The sequence below is a fragment of the Leptonychotes weddellii genome, chromosome 11 (assembly GCF_054177405.1).
Source record: "Leptonychotes weddellii isolate Sample4059 chromosome 11, ASM5417740v2, whole genome shotgun sequence".
NCBI lineage: Eukaryota > Metazoa > Chordata > Mammalia > Carnivora > Phocidae > Leptonychotes > Leptonychotes weddellii.
Window position 1 is genome coordinate 20,727,735 of NC_138379.1, and position 17,549 is coordinate 20,745,283.

Sequence of the window (17,549 nt, forward strand, 5' to 3'; positions counted from 1 at the left end):
TGTGTCACCTATGTGGCTTCCAGGCACACAGAATCCTGCTGCTAACCACCACCAGCAGCAGCCACGGAGCTGGAAAAAGGAAGTGGGGACCTGGGAGTAATGGCAAAGGAACGCTCACGTGGGTCCAACCCAAAAGGGAAACGGGGCACGAAGTTCAGTCAGAAGCCAGAAAGGCCACAAGAGGGAAAAAATGGGGAACCACTCACTGGCCTGTATTATGTCACCCCCTTCTCCCCACCTAAGGCCGACTGGGCTAGACACCACCCCAGATGACACGATTTCCTGTTATTACACAGACCCACCAACTCGCCCCTCACTGGCTTGTCAACTCAACTTCCCACTTCTGTGGGCTTGAAGGGTAAACAAGGCTGGGCCAGAGCCGGATCCTGGCTGGTGGAGAGGCACGAGGACCCCAGGGGGGCAGGTGGCGCAGGAGCGGCCCAGAGGACAGAAACCACCTCGGGTACGGGCCACCATGTCCCTGGCACACGGGGAAAGACCCAGAGCAGCAAAACCCCAGGGGAGGAGGCAGCAGTTTGGAGACAGGAGTCACGGGGCTCATGGCTCCCCAGCATCTGTCAGGACGGCCAGATGAGCTGTTCAGTATTTCCGTGTCATCTGGCTACTAGGGGCTGCCCCAAGTACTCAGGCCCTCCAACCTGGCTCCTTAGCAGGATCCAACCCAACCTCCTCATGATCCAGGCCCTGTTCCTGATACTGTAGCTGCTCAGTACCCCCAACCTGACTGCTAACTCCCCCGAAGATCACCTCCCTCAGTTCTGCAACAGGACATATTTTAAGGAGGTGGCCTCTTTGTGCACTGACATGCAAATGCCCCTTTCCTCCTTGGGTCCATTTTACTGGGGCCCACTGGAGGGGGTGTCCATGTCTCAGGTAAAATGTGAAGACTCCCATACCTCTTGCTTTCCTGCACCCTAATGGGTGGCAGTGGGGACAGTAAAAAAAGATGGGAGACCACCAACAAAGAGCTTCCATTGGCCTTCCTTTTTTTTCTTTATTTTTTAAGATTTTATTTTTGTGTAATCTCTACACCCAAGGTGGGGCTTGAACTTACAACCCCAAGATCAAGAGTTGCACACTCTATGGACTGAGCTGGCTAATCATGTCACATGCACGATGCTAGGCAGTTGGCACGCAGCATTGCTAATCCTCCAGTGCCTCTGTGGTAGGAATTTATCCTCATCTTGCAGATGGGGAGACTGATGCTCAGAGCCTTGCCCGGGGCCATATAGGTAGATCCTCACCCCAAATGAGGCCGACCTCAAAGTCAGCCCATGGTACCCCGCATGCTCACAGGGGCAGGTGGGTAAGGTGGGTGAGGGACGCAGGCAGACATGAACAGTGGGGGCTGCAGCATGCTCCTCGAAAGCCAGCAGCCAGGCCTTGGCTCCCCCTGACCAGTCCCAGGCCAGACTACACGTCCAGTGTTACCTGATGTGAACTTTCCAGAGAGGCCTGGATTTTTAGGGGAGATACCCACATTTCTAAACACCATATGGGCCAACCACCACCACATGGGTCAGCCCCAGAGGTTTCCGATTTGTCACTTCCCTCTCACCACTCTTCCCGCCCCCAAAGTCAACCAGAGCAGACACAGGGACAACACATATACTTGGGCAGAGCCACCGGAGCCGAAAAGAGACTCCACCTGAAGCCCTCCCAAAGCAGGGTCCTCAGAAGACAATGTCCGGCCTACCTCAGGATCTGGTAAAGAATCTTTCCCCGGGGACGTCAGGCCTTGGTCTGGACAGGGCAGGCTCTGCGTGCCTCTTGCGGCCTGCTTACTAGGTGTTTAAGAACACGGGGGGCTCGGGTTCAAATCCCAGCGTGGCTACAGACCGGCTATGCAACTCTGGGCAAGGTGTCCCAGCTCGCTGCGTCTCTGTAAGACTGGGATACAGTACCTGCCTCACAGAGCTGTGCTGAGTTTTAGAAGAACGGACATATTTAAAGCACACAGAATCGAGCCTGGCACATGCTAAACACTACACAAATGTCTGCTATCAGCATCACCTCGGGGAGCCTCGCCTCAGACTCTGCCAGCCTGTGGGCCTCATCCAGACTCTGCTCCTTCCCAGCTCTCCCCGCCCCCCCGGCAGCTGCGGGTCCCACGACCGTCAGCAGACTCCCTCACGGAGATGGGAAAACCTGAGGTGCATTTCCCTTCAGGGGTGAGGGGGCTCAGGCAGCCCAAATGACTCAGAAGGAGGGCGTTTCCACTCAGACCCGTCAAAGATCAAGCACAGTTCTTGGAACCTCCTCTTTCCTTGAAAATCTCTGGGGTTTCCTCCACACCACCCTCCCAACAAGAAGAGAAACAGGGTGGTTGGAGAGAGAAGGAAGAAGTGAGTTTCCTGCCTCAGGCCTGCTGCAGATAACTCATCTCTGGCTTCCGGAAACCTCGCCTCTGAGCATTCATCTCTGCAGAGGAAAAAAAATCCTGGGGAGGAGCAGGGGTGGTGGGGGCATGGAGACAATATTAACAAGGAGGTTATATCCTCAGTTGCCCTTTCCGCCTGACCCTTACCTGCTCATCCTCCAGATTTCAACTCCAGATTTCACCTTCCCCCAAATAATTATGAGCCCATCCTCTGCACTCCCTGGCACTCTGGATTCTGCTAGCACCCCACTTAAGAACACGGAACCATCACCGCCTGTGCAGGGCCCCGCTCTCACTCTGCAGGCAGCTCCCCAAGAGCTAGAACCACCTACTTCAACAGCCTCCCCCAAACCTGGCCCAGCATCTGGCCCAGCATCCACGAACATCCAGTGATGACAGGAATAAAAGAACCAGTGACCTCTGACTTCTCCCTCCACACCACCCCCCACCAAGCAAAAAGTGAAAGCACCTGCATGGGTTCTTATAAGAACCAGTCGATGAAAATCATAGGTTTCTCACACTCTGCTAACCCTTTGTGGTCACACACCATCGGTAGAGTCGTTGGCTGACAAGAATGTTCAGGAAGAACGTGCTCTGGTGTGTCAGGGAGTTTGGCCACTCTTGTTCCCGGGAGAGCTCACGAAACCCAAACCTCAGACCCAGAGGCGTCCCCACTACCAAACTGCAGCCCCATCAGCAATGAGGCCGGGGACGGTATTACAAACCACATCAATGTCCCACGGAGAATTTAAACCAAGAGGACATCCAGGACCAGCTCCAGTCAGGGCAGATGGAATTTTAGGGCAGGCAGAGTCGTAGACTGTGAGGACCCGGGATCTCACTAGAATAGGTCTACTCTAAAGGGTCATCTTCTTGCCTTTTGGGATATGACAACATGCAAGTCCTGCTTTCTAAGGCAATTCTGATCTATGGTCTTCATGCTGACTGACCATATGCCCTGACTTGTTTGGGGAAAATGTGCTGCTTTATTGAGGTGTGACACTCCTGACGAATTTGTTAAGAGGTCTCCACATCCTTCCCTTGATCTAATAACAACGTGTTTTAGAACTTGCCCATTGTTACCAAGATTCTTCCTCATGGCTACTCCAAAGTCTACCTGCTAAAATTTAAACTGGAACTCACTTTTGATGACCGAAAGACCAGGTGTTCGTAATGACTGCATTATAAAACCTAGTTACATAAAACCTCTATCTTCCCGGTCACCCTTTGCATCCACCCACGTTTAAATGAACTCATGCTTCCCAGGCACGTACGAACCCCACCGTTAGAAAGAAGGCCAGGGCTGGCCAGGGTGACCCGGGGACACTGATTTCAGCTTTGATTCTGGATTTGGACAATCCATCAAAGTTTATTACCGTTTGGCTTGAGTAGAATGGAGAACTGAGAGAGTCATTTCCTCTCGTTCTTTTCTCTGTGGAAAGGACAAACAGCTGGCCCCTTGTGAGAACTCAGCCTCACCCAAACTTCAAGTCCAGCACATTCTTGGAGGAGCCCGTCCTGGACCTCTCTATTTCGAAGTGAGGTCACCGCATCCAAACTGCTAGAAGAATCTTTACACAATACCGTCCGTGTGGTGAGTCACCACACTGCCCTGCGCTCTCATACCTGGTCCATCCTTTATCACTTTATTATCACTAACATTTCACAAGGATAGGAGTAATAATGGCTAACATTTATTACGCATTAGACCCTGTACTCATGGCGTGTTTAGCCTTATCTAGTCCTCCCAACCACCGTGAGGTTGGTGCTATTATTATCCCCATTTTATAGAAGGAAAAACAGAGACTGAGAAAAACAAAGTAACTTATTTGCCCAAGGTCACACAGCTAGTCTAGTCTTGATTCCCAGTCTCTCTGACTCTGGACACGACTCTCCTAACAAGTTAAAAAATTCTACTGGACCTGGCACAGATCTTCTGGCACAAAGACCTATCACAACTGACTGCCAAAGTGGGCTTGAGAATCACTGGTCCTCTCTCCTTCCACATTCTCTTCCCTACATTCCTATTGCCCTTCTGCCCCCGCCCCCTCATACACACACCCTCCGTACTAGGCATGCTTCAACCCTGTCGGGTTTATGGACCTGCTTCCAAAAGAGAAAAGAAAAAGGAAAATCAAAACCCAAATGTCTCCACGAAGGTGAACCAGAGAGGGGCAGGCCTGTTCTGGCGTTTTCATTGCTGAAATGAGGGACAGTTGTGTTCATTCCCATGCAGGCACCTGCAGATGTGGGCATGCGTGCAGGCTGGCTCACCTGACTCCACTTGGGACTGGGTCACACTATGCCTGGCATGCCTTGCACGTTCTCAGTCAGACTCTGAGTGTCTGTGATGTGAAAACCCATCTCCATTCTAACCACTCTCCTGGAGAAGGCCAGAGGAGAGAAGGTCCAGAACATCGGTAGCTGCAACTCTGGTTTTTGACAGCTTTGACATCTCCTGGACTTGAGCCACATCCGGGCAATCAGTGTCAAACCCCACACGTATCTCTCACCAGCCTGAAAATTGCTCAAAACATAGGAAGAAACAGCCAGCCGCACCCCCCCCACCCCTTAGACCCAACACTGGAAGGGAGTGTTGGGGGGGATGTCATGCTTCTCAGAGGGGTGTTAAGAATCTCAGCACATGATGGAAGATGGGGTCCCAAAGGCCTCATGAAAGGAAAGCAGAAGGCCAAGAACATCTGTTTAACCTTTCTTCCAGTCCGAAACCCCTGACTCTACAATATGTTGCAAAGAACACAGGTGTTGCTCTGGACTGAACTGTGTCCCTGTCAAACTCCTATGTTGAAGCCCTCCCCTCCCCGGGTGCTGGTTATTTGGAGATGGAGCCTTCGGGAGGTCATTAGGTTTCGATGAGGTCATGAGGGTGGGGCCCTCGAGATGGGATTAGTGACCTTAGAAGAAACCGGAGAGCCTGCTGAACACAAAGGAGAGGCCCTGTGAGGACACAGCGAGTGGGCAGCCAGGAACCGAGCTCTCACCAGGAACCGAATGTGCTGGCCCCTTGACCTCAGAATTCCCAGCTTCCAGAACGGTGAGAAGTAAATATTTACTGTAGAAGGCCCCCCAGCCTGTGGCATTGGTTATGGCAGCCTGAGCAAACGAACACAGGTGTCTGAGACAGGGGTTCAAATCCTGACTCCACCCTTTCTAGAGCTGGGTGACCTTGGACGAGAGTTTATTATTCTTATCCACAAGTTTATGGATAAACCACGAAACAGTGGTCGCCTCACGGGGCTGTGAGGAGGGTCGGGCGGGCTGAGAGGTGCTCCAAGCTTTTCCAGACTAGCTCCCTTCCCCCACTCATGCGGCCTTAGTGCTAGGACAGCCCCCCACCCCCACCAGCAACGCCTTCACGCACGCTGGGGCTCCTCTTGTCAATGGATGGCCTCCCGGTCCCATTCAGCCCACAAATGTGTTTTATTTGACCTGTACTAATGTTTGGGGGAAATTCAGATTATTTATCAACGTTTAAAAGCCAGGAAATTTCACATAAAAGTCTTAATTTCCGGTTGAGAAAGAAGTTGACATGTCACTGGCCCCGCGTCCTGCCAGGGCGATCCGCAATCCCCTTTCAACAGAGGGTGAACTCTCACCTCCCTGCATCCAGGCCAGCCTCCCGCCTTCAGAAGACGTGCTGGAAACCTGAAGGCTTCTGAGTTAGCAACCCCCTGGGGATAAAAGGGCTGGTGGAATCTGCCGGGCCCAGTACTTTTCCTAGCTGCCCACAAAGATTTTAAGTACAATTTCAGGATCAGTCTCCCAAAGTGAGGAACAATGAGCACGTTCCTGAGTCACTGTTTTATTTATTTATACTTCCACTGTGAGCTAAAGAACCCTCCCAAAGAGGCCAGGATCTTAGTTCTTGGAGTAAAATAGAATTCTTGCAACCCAGGGTTTGGCTGACCCAGCTCTGTCCCTGTCACTTGACTTCATGGGGTCTCAGCTGCCTTCTCTGTAAAAGGAGGCCTTGGGCTAGACAAGCTCTATTGTCTCTTCCCATACTTGTGTAATTACTATGTGAAATTCAAGCTCCTGGGTAGAAATTCAACACACCTCAGTTTACTTCTGAGCCCTAACGGTTTTAATGAAAGCAGAGCTCTTAAAACACCTCACTGACCCTTAACACAGGTCCTCACTAAATGTAAACAGGACCCAAATAAGGGCTTTGTTTACTGTTCTGCCCATTCCAGGGTTGGGTCTTTAGCCTTGATGTTCTGCACTTAACACACCAGACAGGAAAGAACATCAGGGCATTAAAAGGCCTGATGCACAACCTCCCGTCCCCAGGAGATCCTGGCGCTCTGGGCTGTGCCTGCCTCTCTGTCCAAAACACAAATCCGACCATACCACCCATCCCCCAACTTCTGGTATTCTCTGCTCATGGGTCTTTTCTTGGATTCTTGCTCAATGCCACCACAGGACCTTTGCACCTGCAGTTTCACTTGGTGAATTCCCACTGGTCCTCCAGAAGAGAGCACGAGTAGGACATCACTCGTGGCCTCGGCAAGATCAAGTCATACAGACGTGCTTTCCTCACAGCAGCTGTCGAAGCCACACTTCTACGTTTTACAGGTATGGTTAGTTGACCAATGAGGATCTCCCTGACTTAATATAAATCCCAGGACAGCAGGGTCCACCTCGGTCTTTGCTCAGTGTTGCCTCTCCAGTGCCTGGCCAGTAAGGAGGCACTCAAATATTTGTTGAAGGAGTGAATAAATCTATGAAAAGCTGACACAACTGGGAAGATTCTGGAAGACAAGAAACCCCTCAAGGACCACATCTTATTGAGGGTTGTATCACCAAACCGTAATGACAGCGACAACACGTACAGTCATAAGAGCCCCCAGTACCAAGTGAGCTCTGACCCTGTCCTAACAGGTCATTTATACAATAACCCAACTTAAATCTTCACAAGGATCCTGTGGAAGTAGGCATCCGTGTTTCATGTAAGAGGAAACTGGGGCACAAAGAAGTTAATAAGTCACTTAAGTCGGTAAAAGCAACAAGGGCAGCAGAATCCCAAGCAGTCTGGTTCTAACCACGAGGCCATCTTGCCGAATGTGGCACCTAATGGTTAAGCAGGGCACAATCCATATTTACAGAGTATGTGACATCTGCCCTATGTCAACCCCCCCCACACAAAGGCCCCCCCTACAGACACTATACACAGGAATAAATGTATGAACCCTTTGTGGACCGGAAGTCTAGATAGATAAGGGTTTCAGAACTTAGTAGCCATATGAGCCAGTAAACAGAAACAACAAGTTGTTTCTGCAGAAACAACAAGAACCAAGCAGACAAAAACTTTAAGCTAAGGCTTCCAATGGGGTGGCCCCCACTGCCCCAGCTCAGACCCACGGTGGGAAATGGTCCTTAACCGAGCCATCTACATACCTGATGTTTTCATTCAGTGCATAGAGCTCATTGCTTTGCAAGCCGCCCCCTTTGAAGACATTGATCACGGCAGTCTGGACACTACAGGGGAAACAGAAACGGGCCCTCGTTAGAGGATCTGCCTGCCAAGGGAAACCTCAATAAGCAGCTCAGGGCTAAAGGCAGATGCAAGGGCCAGAGAGCCCATGGCACAAACATGGCCCATTTTCCATCCCTGGAAATGCATCATTTCTTTCCCAGGGTCCTCAGAGAGAAAAGAAGACTGAGGCCAAGAGGATCCCAAAGCAGCCCCTCTCCCCCAACTTTCTCAAAGGCGAACTGGTGTTCCTCACTGGCCTCGCTGGCAGCCCTGATGGCAAGCAGCATTCATGAAGGGCAGGTGGTGGGATCTGCTCTCAGGACACTGGGCCTGGAGGGATCCAAAATGGCGCCTGCAGCAAGCAGATGCCAACGGTGCCCAGGGTTCCTTCACTTAGGAGGTCCCTGTCCTCACGGGACAGCCTGCATGCCTGGGGCTGATATGAAATGCCAATTCCTTGCCTTTTTGGTAGGGTTACCTTGGAAGAGTTTCACTGAGGCTAGCCTCTCTTGCCCCTTCCGTTCCCCTCCTGTGAGGTGCAGAGGCAGTAGGGGGCTAGTCCCTGGAGGGGCCACAGTTAAATCTTGACACCACGTGCTCTGGGGCACCAGCCCAATATTTCAGCAAGGAGCAGATTATAATCTTGTCTTTATCAAGGATCCCAGGTCTTTTTTTTAAAAGAACACAGATCCATTCACAGCAAAACATGTCAGAGCCCCTCTTCACCCCCATCATAATAAGAGTTGTGCAAAAATGAGACAATCCAAGATGATTCAAAGTACAAAGAATCCAGTAATGCTTTAAAATAATGATGCATTTAATTCATCCAAAGAGTAACTGCTAGATATGAAAAAGAGCAGCCCACAGGGATTCAAAACATAGTGTTGATTCAGTCTCTACTCAATGCTTGGCCTACAAAACGTTGGCCAGACACCACAGAAAAGCGCAGTGTCCCCTTTCCCATCCACCTGTGGCTCACAGGTACCGAGAGTCCCCAGTTTATACCACTCATTTGGCTTTCCACAGATATGTGTCTTATCTTCCCAGACATATAATAGGTGACTTGAGGTTACTTACACGGCCCCACCCCTTGGTACTCGAATAGTCTGGGGTGTGACTAAGGAACATGAATAGTAACTGTAAATTCCAATCCGGTTAACTGACTCTGGTAGCCCAGAGGCCCCCAGGGACCCCCCTCCTCTCTCCTCAAACAAGGGAAGCCAGGGAATACATTGTCCACAGGGAAACATGCTGTCTTCATCAACGGCCTAGATGTATAATCATGACCTTCTGGAACAGAGCTCTCCGAAGGAGCAGAAGCTAAGCCTGTCCCCAAGCCCTGCTCTGGCCCTTGGCAGCCCTCCACTCCACGACTATCGCCCCCCCCCCGCTCCCCTCCCCCGCTTCCGTTACCTGTTCCAGGCCGAGTTGGAGCTCAGCTGCAGAGCCTGCCGGGCTGCTTGGAATCGGGGCAGATCGCTGAGCACCGGGGAGCTCATGAAGCGCGGCCTGGGCCTGCGGAAGGAGCCCATCTTGTGGAACTCAGTGGGTAGACTGGGAGCGAAGCCGCGGGTCATAAGTCCAGGTGAGGGGACACCTTCTCCTCTGGACCAGAAGGTTCCAAGTGCCCCTGGGAAGGGCTTCTCCCAGAGCTGCCCTCCGGCCGTCAGGCTTTCTTAAAACCACAAATTTAGCCAACATCTGAAAAGAGAGGGCAGTGTTTATTGAAAACTCCCAGGTTGAGCAGATCATTTCTTAGAGGAGGTTGGCTGGGATTTTCCAGCCACACTTTTTCAAAGAAGACTCCAGGACCCTGCAATAACATCCATACCCCACCGGCTCCCATTCCCACTTTTGACTGTAACACTGTGCTTACCCCAACGTGGGAAGGCAGCGACAATGGGCATAGGTTAAGGCAATCTTACAGAAAGGTGATTTCTCAGCTGTGCTTCACTGTGGTTCCTATAAATACCAGTCAAAGTTTGGGCACTGGCTGGGTTTCTGTAGACCCTGCATCGTTGTGCATTAAGAGATGGCTTTTTATGGGCGCCTGGGTGGCTCAGTCGGTTAAGCGACTGCCTTCGGCTCAGGTCATGATCCTGGAGTCCCGGGATCGAGTCCCGCATCGGGCTCCCTGCTCGGCGGGGAGCCTGCTTCTCCCTCTGACCCTCCCCCCTCTCATGTGCTCTCTCTCCCTCTCTCATTCTGTCTCAAATAAATAAATAAAATCTTAAAAAAGAGATGGCTTTTTACAAAATGCCTCAAAAAGAACACAGGAGCTCCTTCTCCTGGCACTAAAGACCTTCCATGATCTGCATTTAGCATGCCAGCCCATGTGTATTGCTCAGTATTTCCCAAAGCATCAATGCCTCTTCACTCAGGCACATCTCCCCATCCCTTACCTGCTGTTCATTCATTCCTTCCATCAGAACATATTTGCTGAGTGTTCATTATTTATTAACCACTGGGAGCTGTGGAGCATCCAAAGATTTCTAAAACATAATCCCTGCCCTCAAAAGGCTCAAGGTCTACTGAGAAGAGAACTTTCTGTGTATTCATACGCACAACAAATATTTTTTTCCTGATTTTATTTTTTGGGTTTTTTTAATAAATTTTAATTCCAGTATGGTTAGCATAGAGTATTAGTTTCAGCTGTACAATATAGTGATTCAACACTTCCACACATCACCCAGGGCTCTTCATGACAAGTGCACCCCCTAATCCCCGTATCTGTTTCCCCCATCCCTCCCCACCTCCCCTCTGGTCACCATCAGTTTGTTCTCTATAGTTAAGAGTCCGTTTCTTCGTTTGCCTCCCTCTCTTTTATTTTTCCTTTGCTCATTTGTTCTGTTTCTTAAATTCCACATGAGTGAAATCATGTTATTTGTCTTTCTCTGATTGACTTATTTCACTTAGCATAATACACTCTAGTTCCATCCATGTCGTTGCAAATGGCAAGATTTCATTCTTTTTGATGGCTGAGTAATATTCCCTTGTCTTTAGATACCACATCTTCTTTATCCATTCATCAGTCGATGGGACACTTGGGCTGCTTCCGTAATTTGGCTCTTGTAGATAATGCTGCTATAAACATAAGAGTGCATGTATCCCTCTGAATTAGCGTTTTTGTATTTTCGCAGTAGTGCGACTGCTGGATCATAGGGTGGTTCTATTTTCAAGAAATATTTATTGACTGCACACTACGCACCCATCACTCACCCAGGTACTCACTGGGATACAGTGGTGGCTCTGGACAACATGGTCACTGCCCTGTGGAGCTTACAACCGGTAGGCGTGGTTCCACGCCATGCTTCGTCCCTCTCCCTAGCTTCTGACCACTTTTACTGCTTTCCTTGCCCAGAATTCCCTTCCTTTTCCTCTCTGCTTATCTAAATCTAACTTACCCTGCAGGGCTGGGTTCAAGGATACTGTCCTCTGAGCAGTTCCCAGGACTTTATGGCTTTGCAGTTAAGAGCAATGGCTCTGGAGTGAACCCGGGTTCAAGGCTTAACCAGGCCCCTCCCCAGCTGCATGATCTGGGGCACATGGAGTCCAAGAGTCCAAGGTTATTAGCAGGGCCACCTGCACAGGACTGAAGAGAGGAGACACGAGATCATGTGATGTGCCCAGCAGAACAGCACACCCGAAGCTCGCTTTCCGCAGCACCTCTGCTCCTGTCATTTCAGTCTCGGACTCTCTCTTTTATTTTTTAAGATTTATTTATTTATTTGAGGGAGAGAGAGAGCAAGAGCACAAGCAGGGGAAGCAGGAGAGGGAAACGACACGGCTCCTATGGGCAAAGGACTGGGGCTTGGAGACGGGCATCCAGGCAATCCATCGAGAGGGCTTGAGACGTGCCAGACATTGTATGCAGACCGCGGGCACACTGACAATGAACTTGCAAAAAAGAAATGACTGGTACTATGTCTTACATTTTGAAAGGAAAGCCGACTTGTGTACCATTCCCCTGTAGTCTTCTGCCCCTCCACTTGCTTCTCAGGATGAACCCACGGTGACTAAAATTTATCAATACGTACCACAGAAATCAAAATAGGCCTGCTCCGCTTCCAAGTCTCAACGACTACACAAGTGCCCCTGGAATTTGGCAAGATCTTTGCGAATCATCCGACGAGGCAAAGAAGAAATAAAACCACGGAGGCCCTTCAGAATCCTTCCACGGGCTGGCTTTGGGATTTCACTTGCCCGGTAAAGGTCACACTATTAAAAGAGGATCCATTTCGCTGCCCTTCTTTAAATGGGCCTGCTAAGGGCAATACGTCTGTGCAATTACAGGATATTACCTCCTTTTTCGAGGACCTGAGACTTGAGGTGACGGAGCTGCCTCCCACTCAGGGGCACTTGAACAGGGAAGCAGAAAGGTGAGCTGAATGGGTCGTCCAGGTGTTTACTTCCCGGCTTCCTGCTGAAACCGCCACTTCCCCAGGAGGCTGTGCGACACAGAGGACCACGGGGCTGGCTCCTGTCTCCCTCCACGGCTCAGTCAGCAGCCCCAGGCCTCGCACTCCAGGCCGTGTGCGTATCCAGCAAGGCCCACAGGCGGGCAGCCCCATCCACCCACGGCCCCTTTCAAACAAGGGTAAATTTCAGCCCGAAGAACGATGAGCGCAGCCCCCACAACCTTGTCACTGGCTGCCCGGTGACACACAAGCAGCTGCCTCCAAATCCATTCTCACCTGCAGGACCTGCCACCCTCAGACCCCGGCTGGCCGAAGACCGTCGGAAGTGGCCTTTGTTTCCATCATTCCTGCTTCCGGAGGGAGTCAGGAGGCCTCCCCAGAGCACGGCGGAGGGGGCCCTGGCAGTGCGGACAGGAGCAGCCTGAAGGGAAAAGCGGGCGCCCCCCGTATCCACCTGCTTGCACCGCGCTGGCCCCTCGGGCACAAGCTGGTCCTGACCTAACCATGACAAACGAGAAAACGACAAGACCGATGCGGCCCCCGTGTACAGATGAGCAAAGCGAAGTCCAGAGGAGCACAGCAGCTTGTCCAGTGTCTCTGGGGTGGCTAGAACTCAGGTTCCCCGACTCCCGATCTAGAAAGTTCCTCAGGCCCCACCTAGGCCATTCTATAACCTCCTTAGAGAGTCACGGGCACTTCTCGTCTCCGTCTCCTCAAGCCTAAACTCACTGCCCAAGACACAGATGAAGGAAGGACGGGAACTCATGAGGTGCCGACGGCCTGCGTGTCACAGCAGGTGAACTTACGACTCTCACAAAACCCCACTTCAAGACCAAAGTAATCTGCTGGAAGTCACAAAGTGAGGTGGCAGATTGTTGACTGGTGTCCAGACTGACTCTATAGCCTATCCCCACTTTGTCATGCTACCAAACTCAGCCAGGAACCAGAAGCTACCAAGTCAGTCAAGAACACCCACTCCTGAGATTTCATATCCAAGTTTAAATCTCATGCCCCTGAGACAGATAAATGGACATAAGGAACTCTACGACCACATTTTACAAGGGCAAGAGGAGCCATGAGGAGAAGGGAAGAAAGGAGAAAGTGTGGGCTGCCTTAGTCAGACACCCCATTCCTCACCAGCTGTGTGACCTTGTGTAAGTTACTTGACTTCTCTGAGCCTTGACATCCTTCTGCATGAAATGAGCATGCTAATGGTGACTACCTCAGCCCTGTAGGGGGATAAAATGAGCACATATTTGTAAAGCACTTAGAGAGGACAGCCCATGGCAAACAGCAAACAGCTAGGTAAGTGCTTGTTAAACAAATAAGATCACTTGTCATTTCTAAATCTCCAAGTAATGGCAGCAGTGGAAACAAAACAACACTTCCCCGTTTCTGGCAACCTTACTGACATCTGGAAAACTCTCCGCTCGGAAGAACGCAAGGTGTCCAAGCTGCCATGGTGGTCCCAGATTGCTGAGGCCTTGCCCCCTCACGCCTTGGGCAACACACTTATTTACTGACCCTTCACCTCTGTGTGGCCGTCCCTGAGTTTAAGAGTGTTTCCACACATCACCACACTCGTAAATCTTACCCTAACCCTGCAAGGCAGGTCGAGTAGGGATCCTGTCAGGTCAGGAAACTGAGGCTACGTGATTTGGCCACGGCTGGGAGGCGGTTAGGGCAGGGAACCTAGATCTGGCCCCGAGTCTTCCAACCTCAAGCCTGCACTGCCAGGAAATTCTTCCCCTATATATGTTAAAATATTTTCATTACGCAATGTATGTAGAAAAGAGTTTATACACACACACACAAATATATGTATCGTAAACAATGATAAACTTCCACCTGCTTAACAGGACGTTAGCTTGGAAATCCCCTGTGTTCCTATTTTTCTGATAATAACACACCTACTTGTTTATCATAAAAAAAGGTAAACATGCACATAAATCTATAACATACAAAGTGAAAAAGGCTTCACTCGGGACACTTAGTGTTGAGAAGCTTTCTGCCCAGAACTTGCTGAGAGGACGGAAATGTTCTAGATCTGTGCTGTCCAAGGTGGTAGCTGCTAGCCATGTGGTCAGTGAGCACTTCCAACATGGCTAATGTGGCTGAGGAAGTGAATTTTATTTTAGTGTAATTTTTAATGCCATACACATGTGTGCACACAACATTTGAATAAAAATGGGTAATCTTTTCTTTCCTCTTAAGACATCATGGCTTTCTTCCCATATCCCCGTATACTGATCTACTTTACTATTTTTAATGGTCTCTTCCATTTAGGGGATACCATACTTGATGTAACCAGTCTCCAGTGGATGGGTATTTTCGGAGTTTCCAGTTTTTTGTTCCTGCAAAGAATGAGCATATCCGCCAGTCTTGGGGACCCTGTGCCTCGAATGCCCACTGCCGCAATAGCCAAAAATAGCAAGGCAGAAAGGGAGTTGGGAGGTCTCATGGCCGTAGCTCCCAAAGATGAGTGGCCACGATGGCTCTGGAATCAGGCAAGCCCTGATTCCTGATTCCTCACTGACGGTGACAGGCAGAAAACCCAGTGCCCCGAGATACACTCACTTCTTAGTCCCCAGAAGCTGTGAATATTAGGTTAGATGGCAAATGATGTGATTCCGTTAAGGATCTTAAGAGAGAAGGAGCTCATCCTGGGTTTTCCACGTGGGCCATAAATACCATCACATGTATCCCTGTAACACGAACACTAAGATGTGAGCAGCACGAGCAGCAGCTGAAAGGGGAAAGGCATAGATTCTCCCAATGTGACTCTGGCGGAGGCCTGGCCCGGTGACACCTTGCTTCTGGACTTCTGACCTCCAGAACTATGACAGAACGCGTGGACGCTGTTTTAAGCCACCGAGATTGTGGTGATTTCTTATCGCAGCCACGAGAAATGAATATACTCATGGTGTGGCCTCAGACCACGCTGACTGCACTCTCTATGTCGGAAAGAAGGGGGAACAGGAAGAGTTACTTTGGAGAGCTGTGGCGATGAGAAAGATGAGCTGTGAAGTGCCTGGCAGGCATCCAGGAACTATGAGGGGCTTGACACTGGTGCAGGGAAGGTTCTGAGCAAAGGTGCCAGAGCCGGGCTGAGCGCTCTCGCTTCCTGTGTGACCTGGCAGCTGACTTAGGTATGAGGGGTGAAAGAGATGTCTCAGGGAAGCCTTAAATTAGACCCAGTATACAGTAAGTGCTTGATAAATGCTACCTATGGCTTATTTTTATTACCACCACCGCCTCTGGGTTAGCCTGCTCAGGCTGCTGTAACCAAAGACCACAGACTGCATGACATAAACAACAGAAACAAATCTCCTCATAGTTCTGGAAGCTGGAAGCTCAAGATCTAGGTGTTGTCAGGGCTGGTTTCTCCTGAGGCCCCTCTCCTTGGCTTATAGATCACCACCTTCCGGCTGTGTCCTCACATGGCCCTCCCTCTATGTACGTTCATCTCTCTCTGTATGTCTAAATTTCCTCTTTGTATAAGGACACCAGTCAGACTGGATTAGGGCCCACCAAACAGGTTCACTTTAACTTTATTACCTCGTTATTTTTATTTTTATATTTTTTAAGATTTTATTTATTTGACAGACAGATAGAGAGAGCCAGAGAGCACAAGCAGGCGGGGGTTGGGGGGGGGTGGAATGGCAGAGGGAGAGGGAGAAGCAGGCTCCCCACTGAGCAGGGAGCCCGACGCAGGACTCGACTCCAGGACCCCAGGACCATGACCTGAGCTGAAGGCAGATGCTTAACCAACTGAGCCACCCAGGCGCCCCTCATCACCTCTTTAAAGGCCCAACCTCCAAATGCAGTCACATTCAAATACACCGGGAGCAGGTTCTGAACATACGAAGCTGGGGGGCACACAATTCAGCCACCACCACCCCCATCATCACCCCAAAAAGATCCTTGCCCAGTGTCTCGGAGTTTTGGGAGATGTTCTCCTGTGAAGGAGCAATGCAGTTAACATTTAGAGACATGTGCTTCTAAAATGATTTAAATAGTTGAATTGTGGGTGCTTAAGTTATCTGGAAAGCTGGGATCCTGGACACATGAAGGGCTGTGGTGGTTACAGGGTTACTGGGTATCCTCCCCGGCCTTGCTCCCCCAGCTCACTGCACAGGGATTTCTTTGAAAACCTCCACACACAGGATCCAAGGTTGGTTTCTTGGAGGAAAGAAAACGTGGTGTCTCACGTTCTCCTCCCAGCGGCCAGGGCCAGCGCCCGGGGAGGAGGGCACAGGCCTGCAGGCCGGCCCAGCAGGCCGAAGAAGGTAGCGCACTTAGTGGGAAATGCAAATCAATTCCACTCAGCCTCCAACCCTGAACTCTGAAAAGGGAAGTAGAACCACGGCACAACTTAAAATAAAGAAGTGAGTGGCTTATAATGACTCTGAGGCTTCCAGGAAAAAGCCATTCTGAGAGTAAATAACAAAGAAGTCAAAGAAAACTGAGAAAACACAGTCGGGTGTGACCGCCCAAAAAACGAGGAGAGGCCAGTTTCCAGGGAAACCGGAGAGACCGCAGAGATGGCCCAATTTATATGTCCCCCTCAGGAGCTCCTGCAGTCAGGAGGCCCTCGGTGCAGCTCCTTCCCTGGGACCTGAACACAGAGACGAAGGGCCAGTGTCCTTCAGCAGCGTCGGGATTTGACCCGTCTGCTCGGGTCGCGGCCAGAGTCATCTTGATGATAACGCCCGTGAGGAGGGTGACAGCGCCACTTACCGAGGGCCCGCCATGACACATGCACTTGACATATTCTCTCAGTATTTCCAAAATGAACTTAGGGGGTCTCGGCCAAAACCTTTAATAGATTCGGACAGAAGTATCAGTGAGTCACGTCTTGGGGACGTGTGTATATTACATGTGCGCTCGTGTGCACAGAGTCTAAACGAAATGCCTATTTCACACTGTATGTCACAGTCAAAATGTTTGAAAGCCTCCGTGTGCTGTTACCATCCCCACCTTACAGAGGAGGAAATGGATGTGCCCAATGTTTAATAGTCTAAGGTCACAGAGCTTATGACAAGAACCCCCACAGCCCGGGGCCCTTGGTGCCCATGTCGCTTCCATGCCCTCAAAGATTTCCCACAGCTCTCAGAATAAATCCCCGAACCCCATCCTCATACCCTCACCTCCTTCTTGCCACTCTGTACCCCAGCTCATTGGTCTTCCTTAATTTCCTCCAACACTACCTGTTCTTCCCTGCCTCAGGACC

At 50.5% G+C, this 17,549-nt stretch overlaps 1 protein-coding gene across 8 annotated transcripts in view; it reads right to left on the minus strand.

Moving 5' to 3' along the window:
* The window catches only part of PRR5L (proline rich 5 like), a 71,957-nt gene that overhangs the window by 42,835 nt on the left and 11,573 nt on the right, over positions 1 to 17,549 (minus strand). For 7 of the 8 annotated variants that reach the window (XM_081798319.1, XM_081798313.1, XM_081798315.1 and 4 more), the window contains exons 2-3: positions 9,312 to 9,599; positions 7,820 to 7,900 (exon numbers count right to left, since the gene is read on the minus strand). In XM_081798319.1, the coding sequence (XP_081654445.1) occupies positions 7,820 to 7,900; positions 9,312 to 9,475 (245 nt within the window). In that variant the 5' untranslated portion in view covers positions 9,476 to 9,599. Of the gene's footprint in view, positions 1 to 7,819; positions 7,901 to 9,311; positions 9,600 to 12,199; positions 13,444 to 17,549 lie in introns of those variants that run through there. The other variant, XM_081798317.1, reaches the window with a different exon arrangement.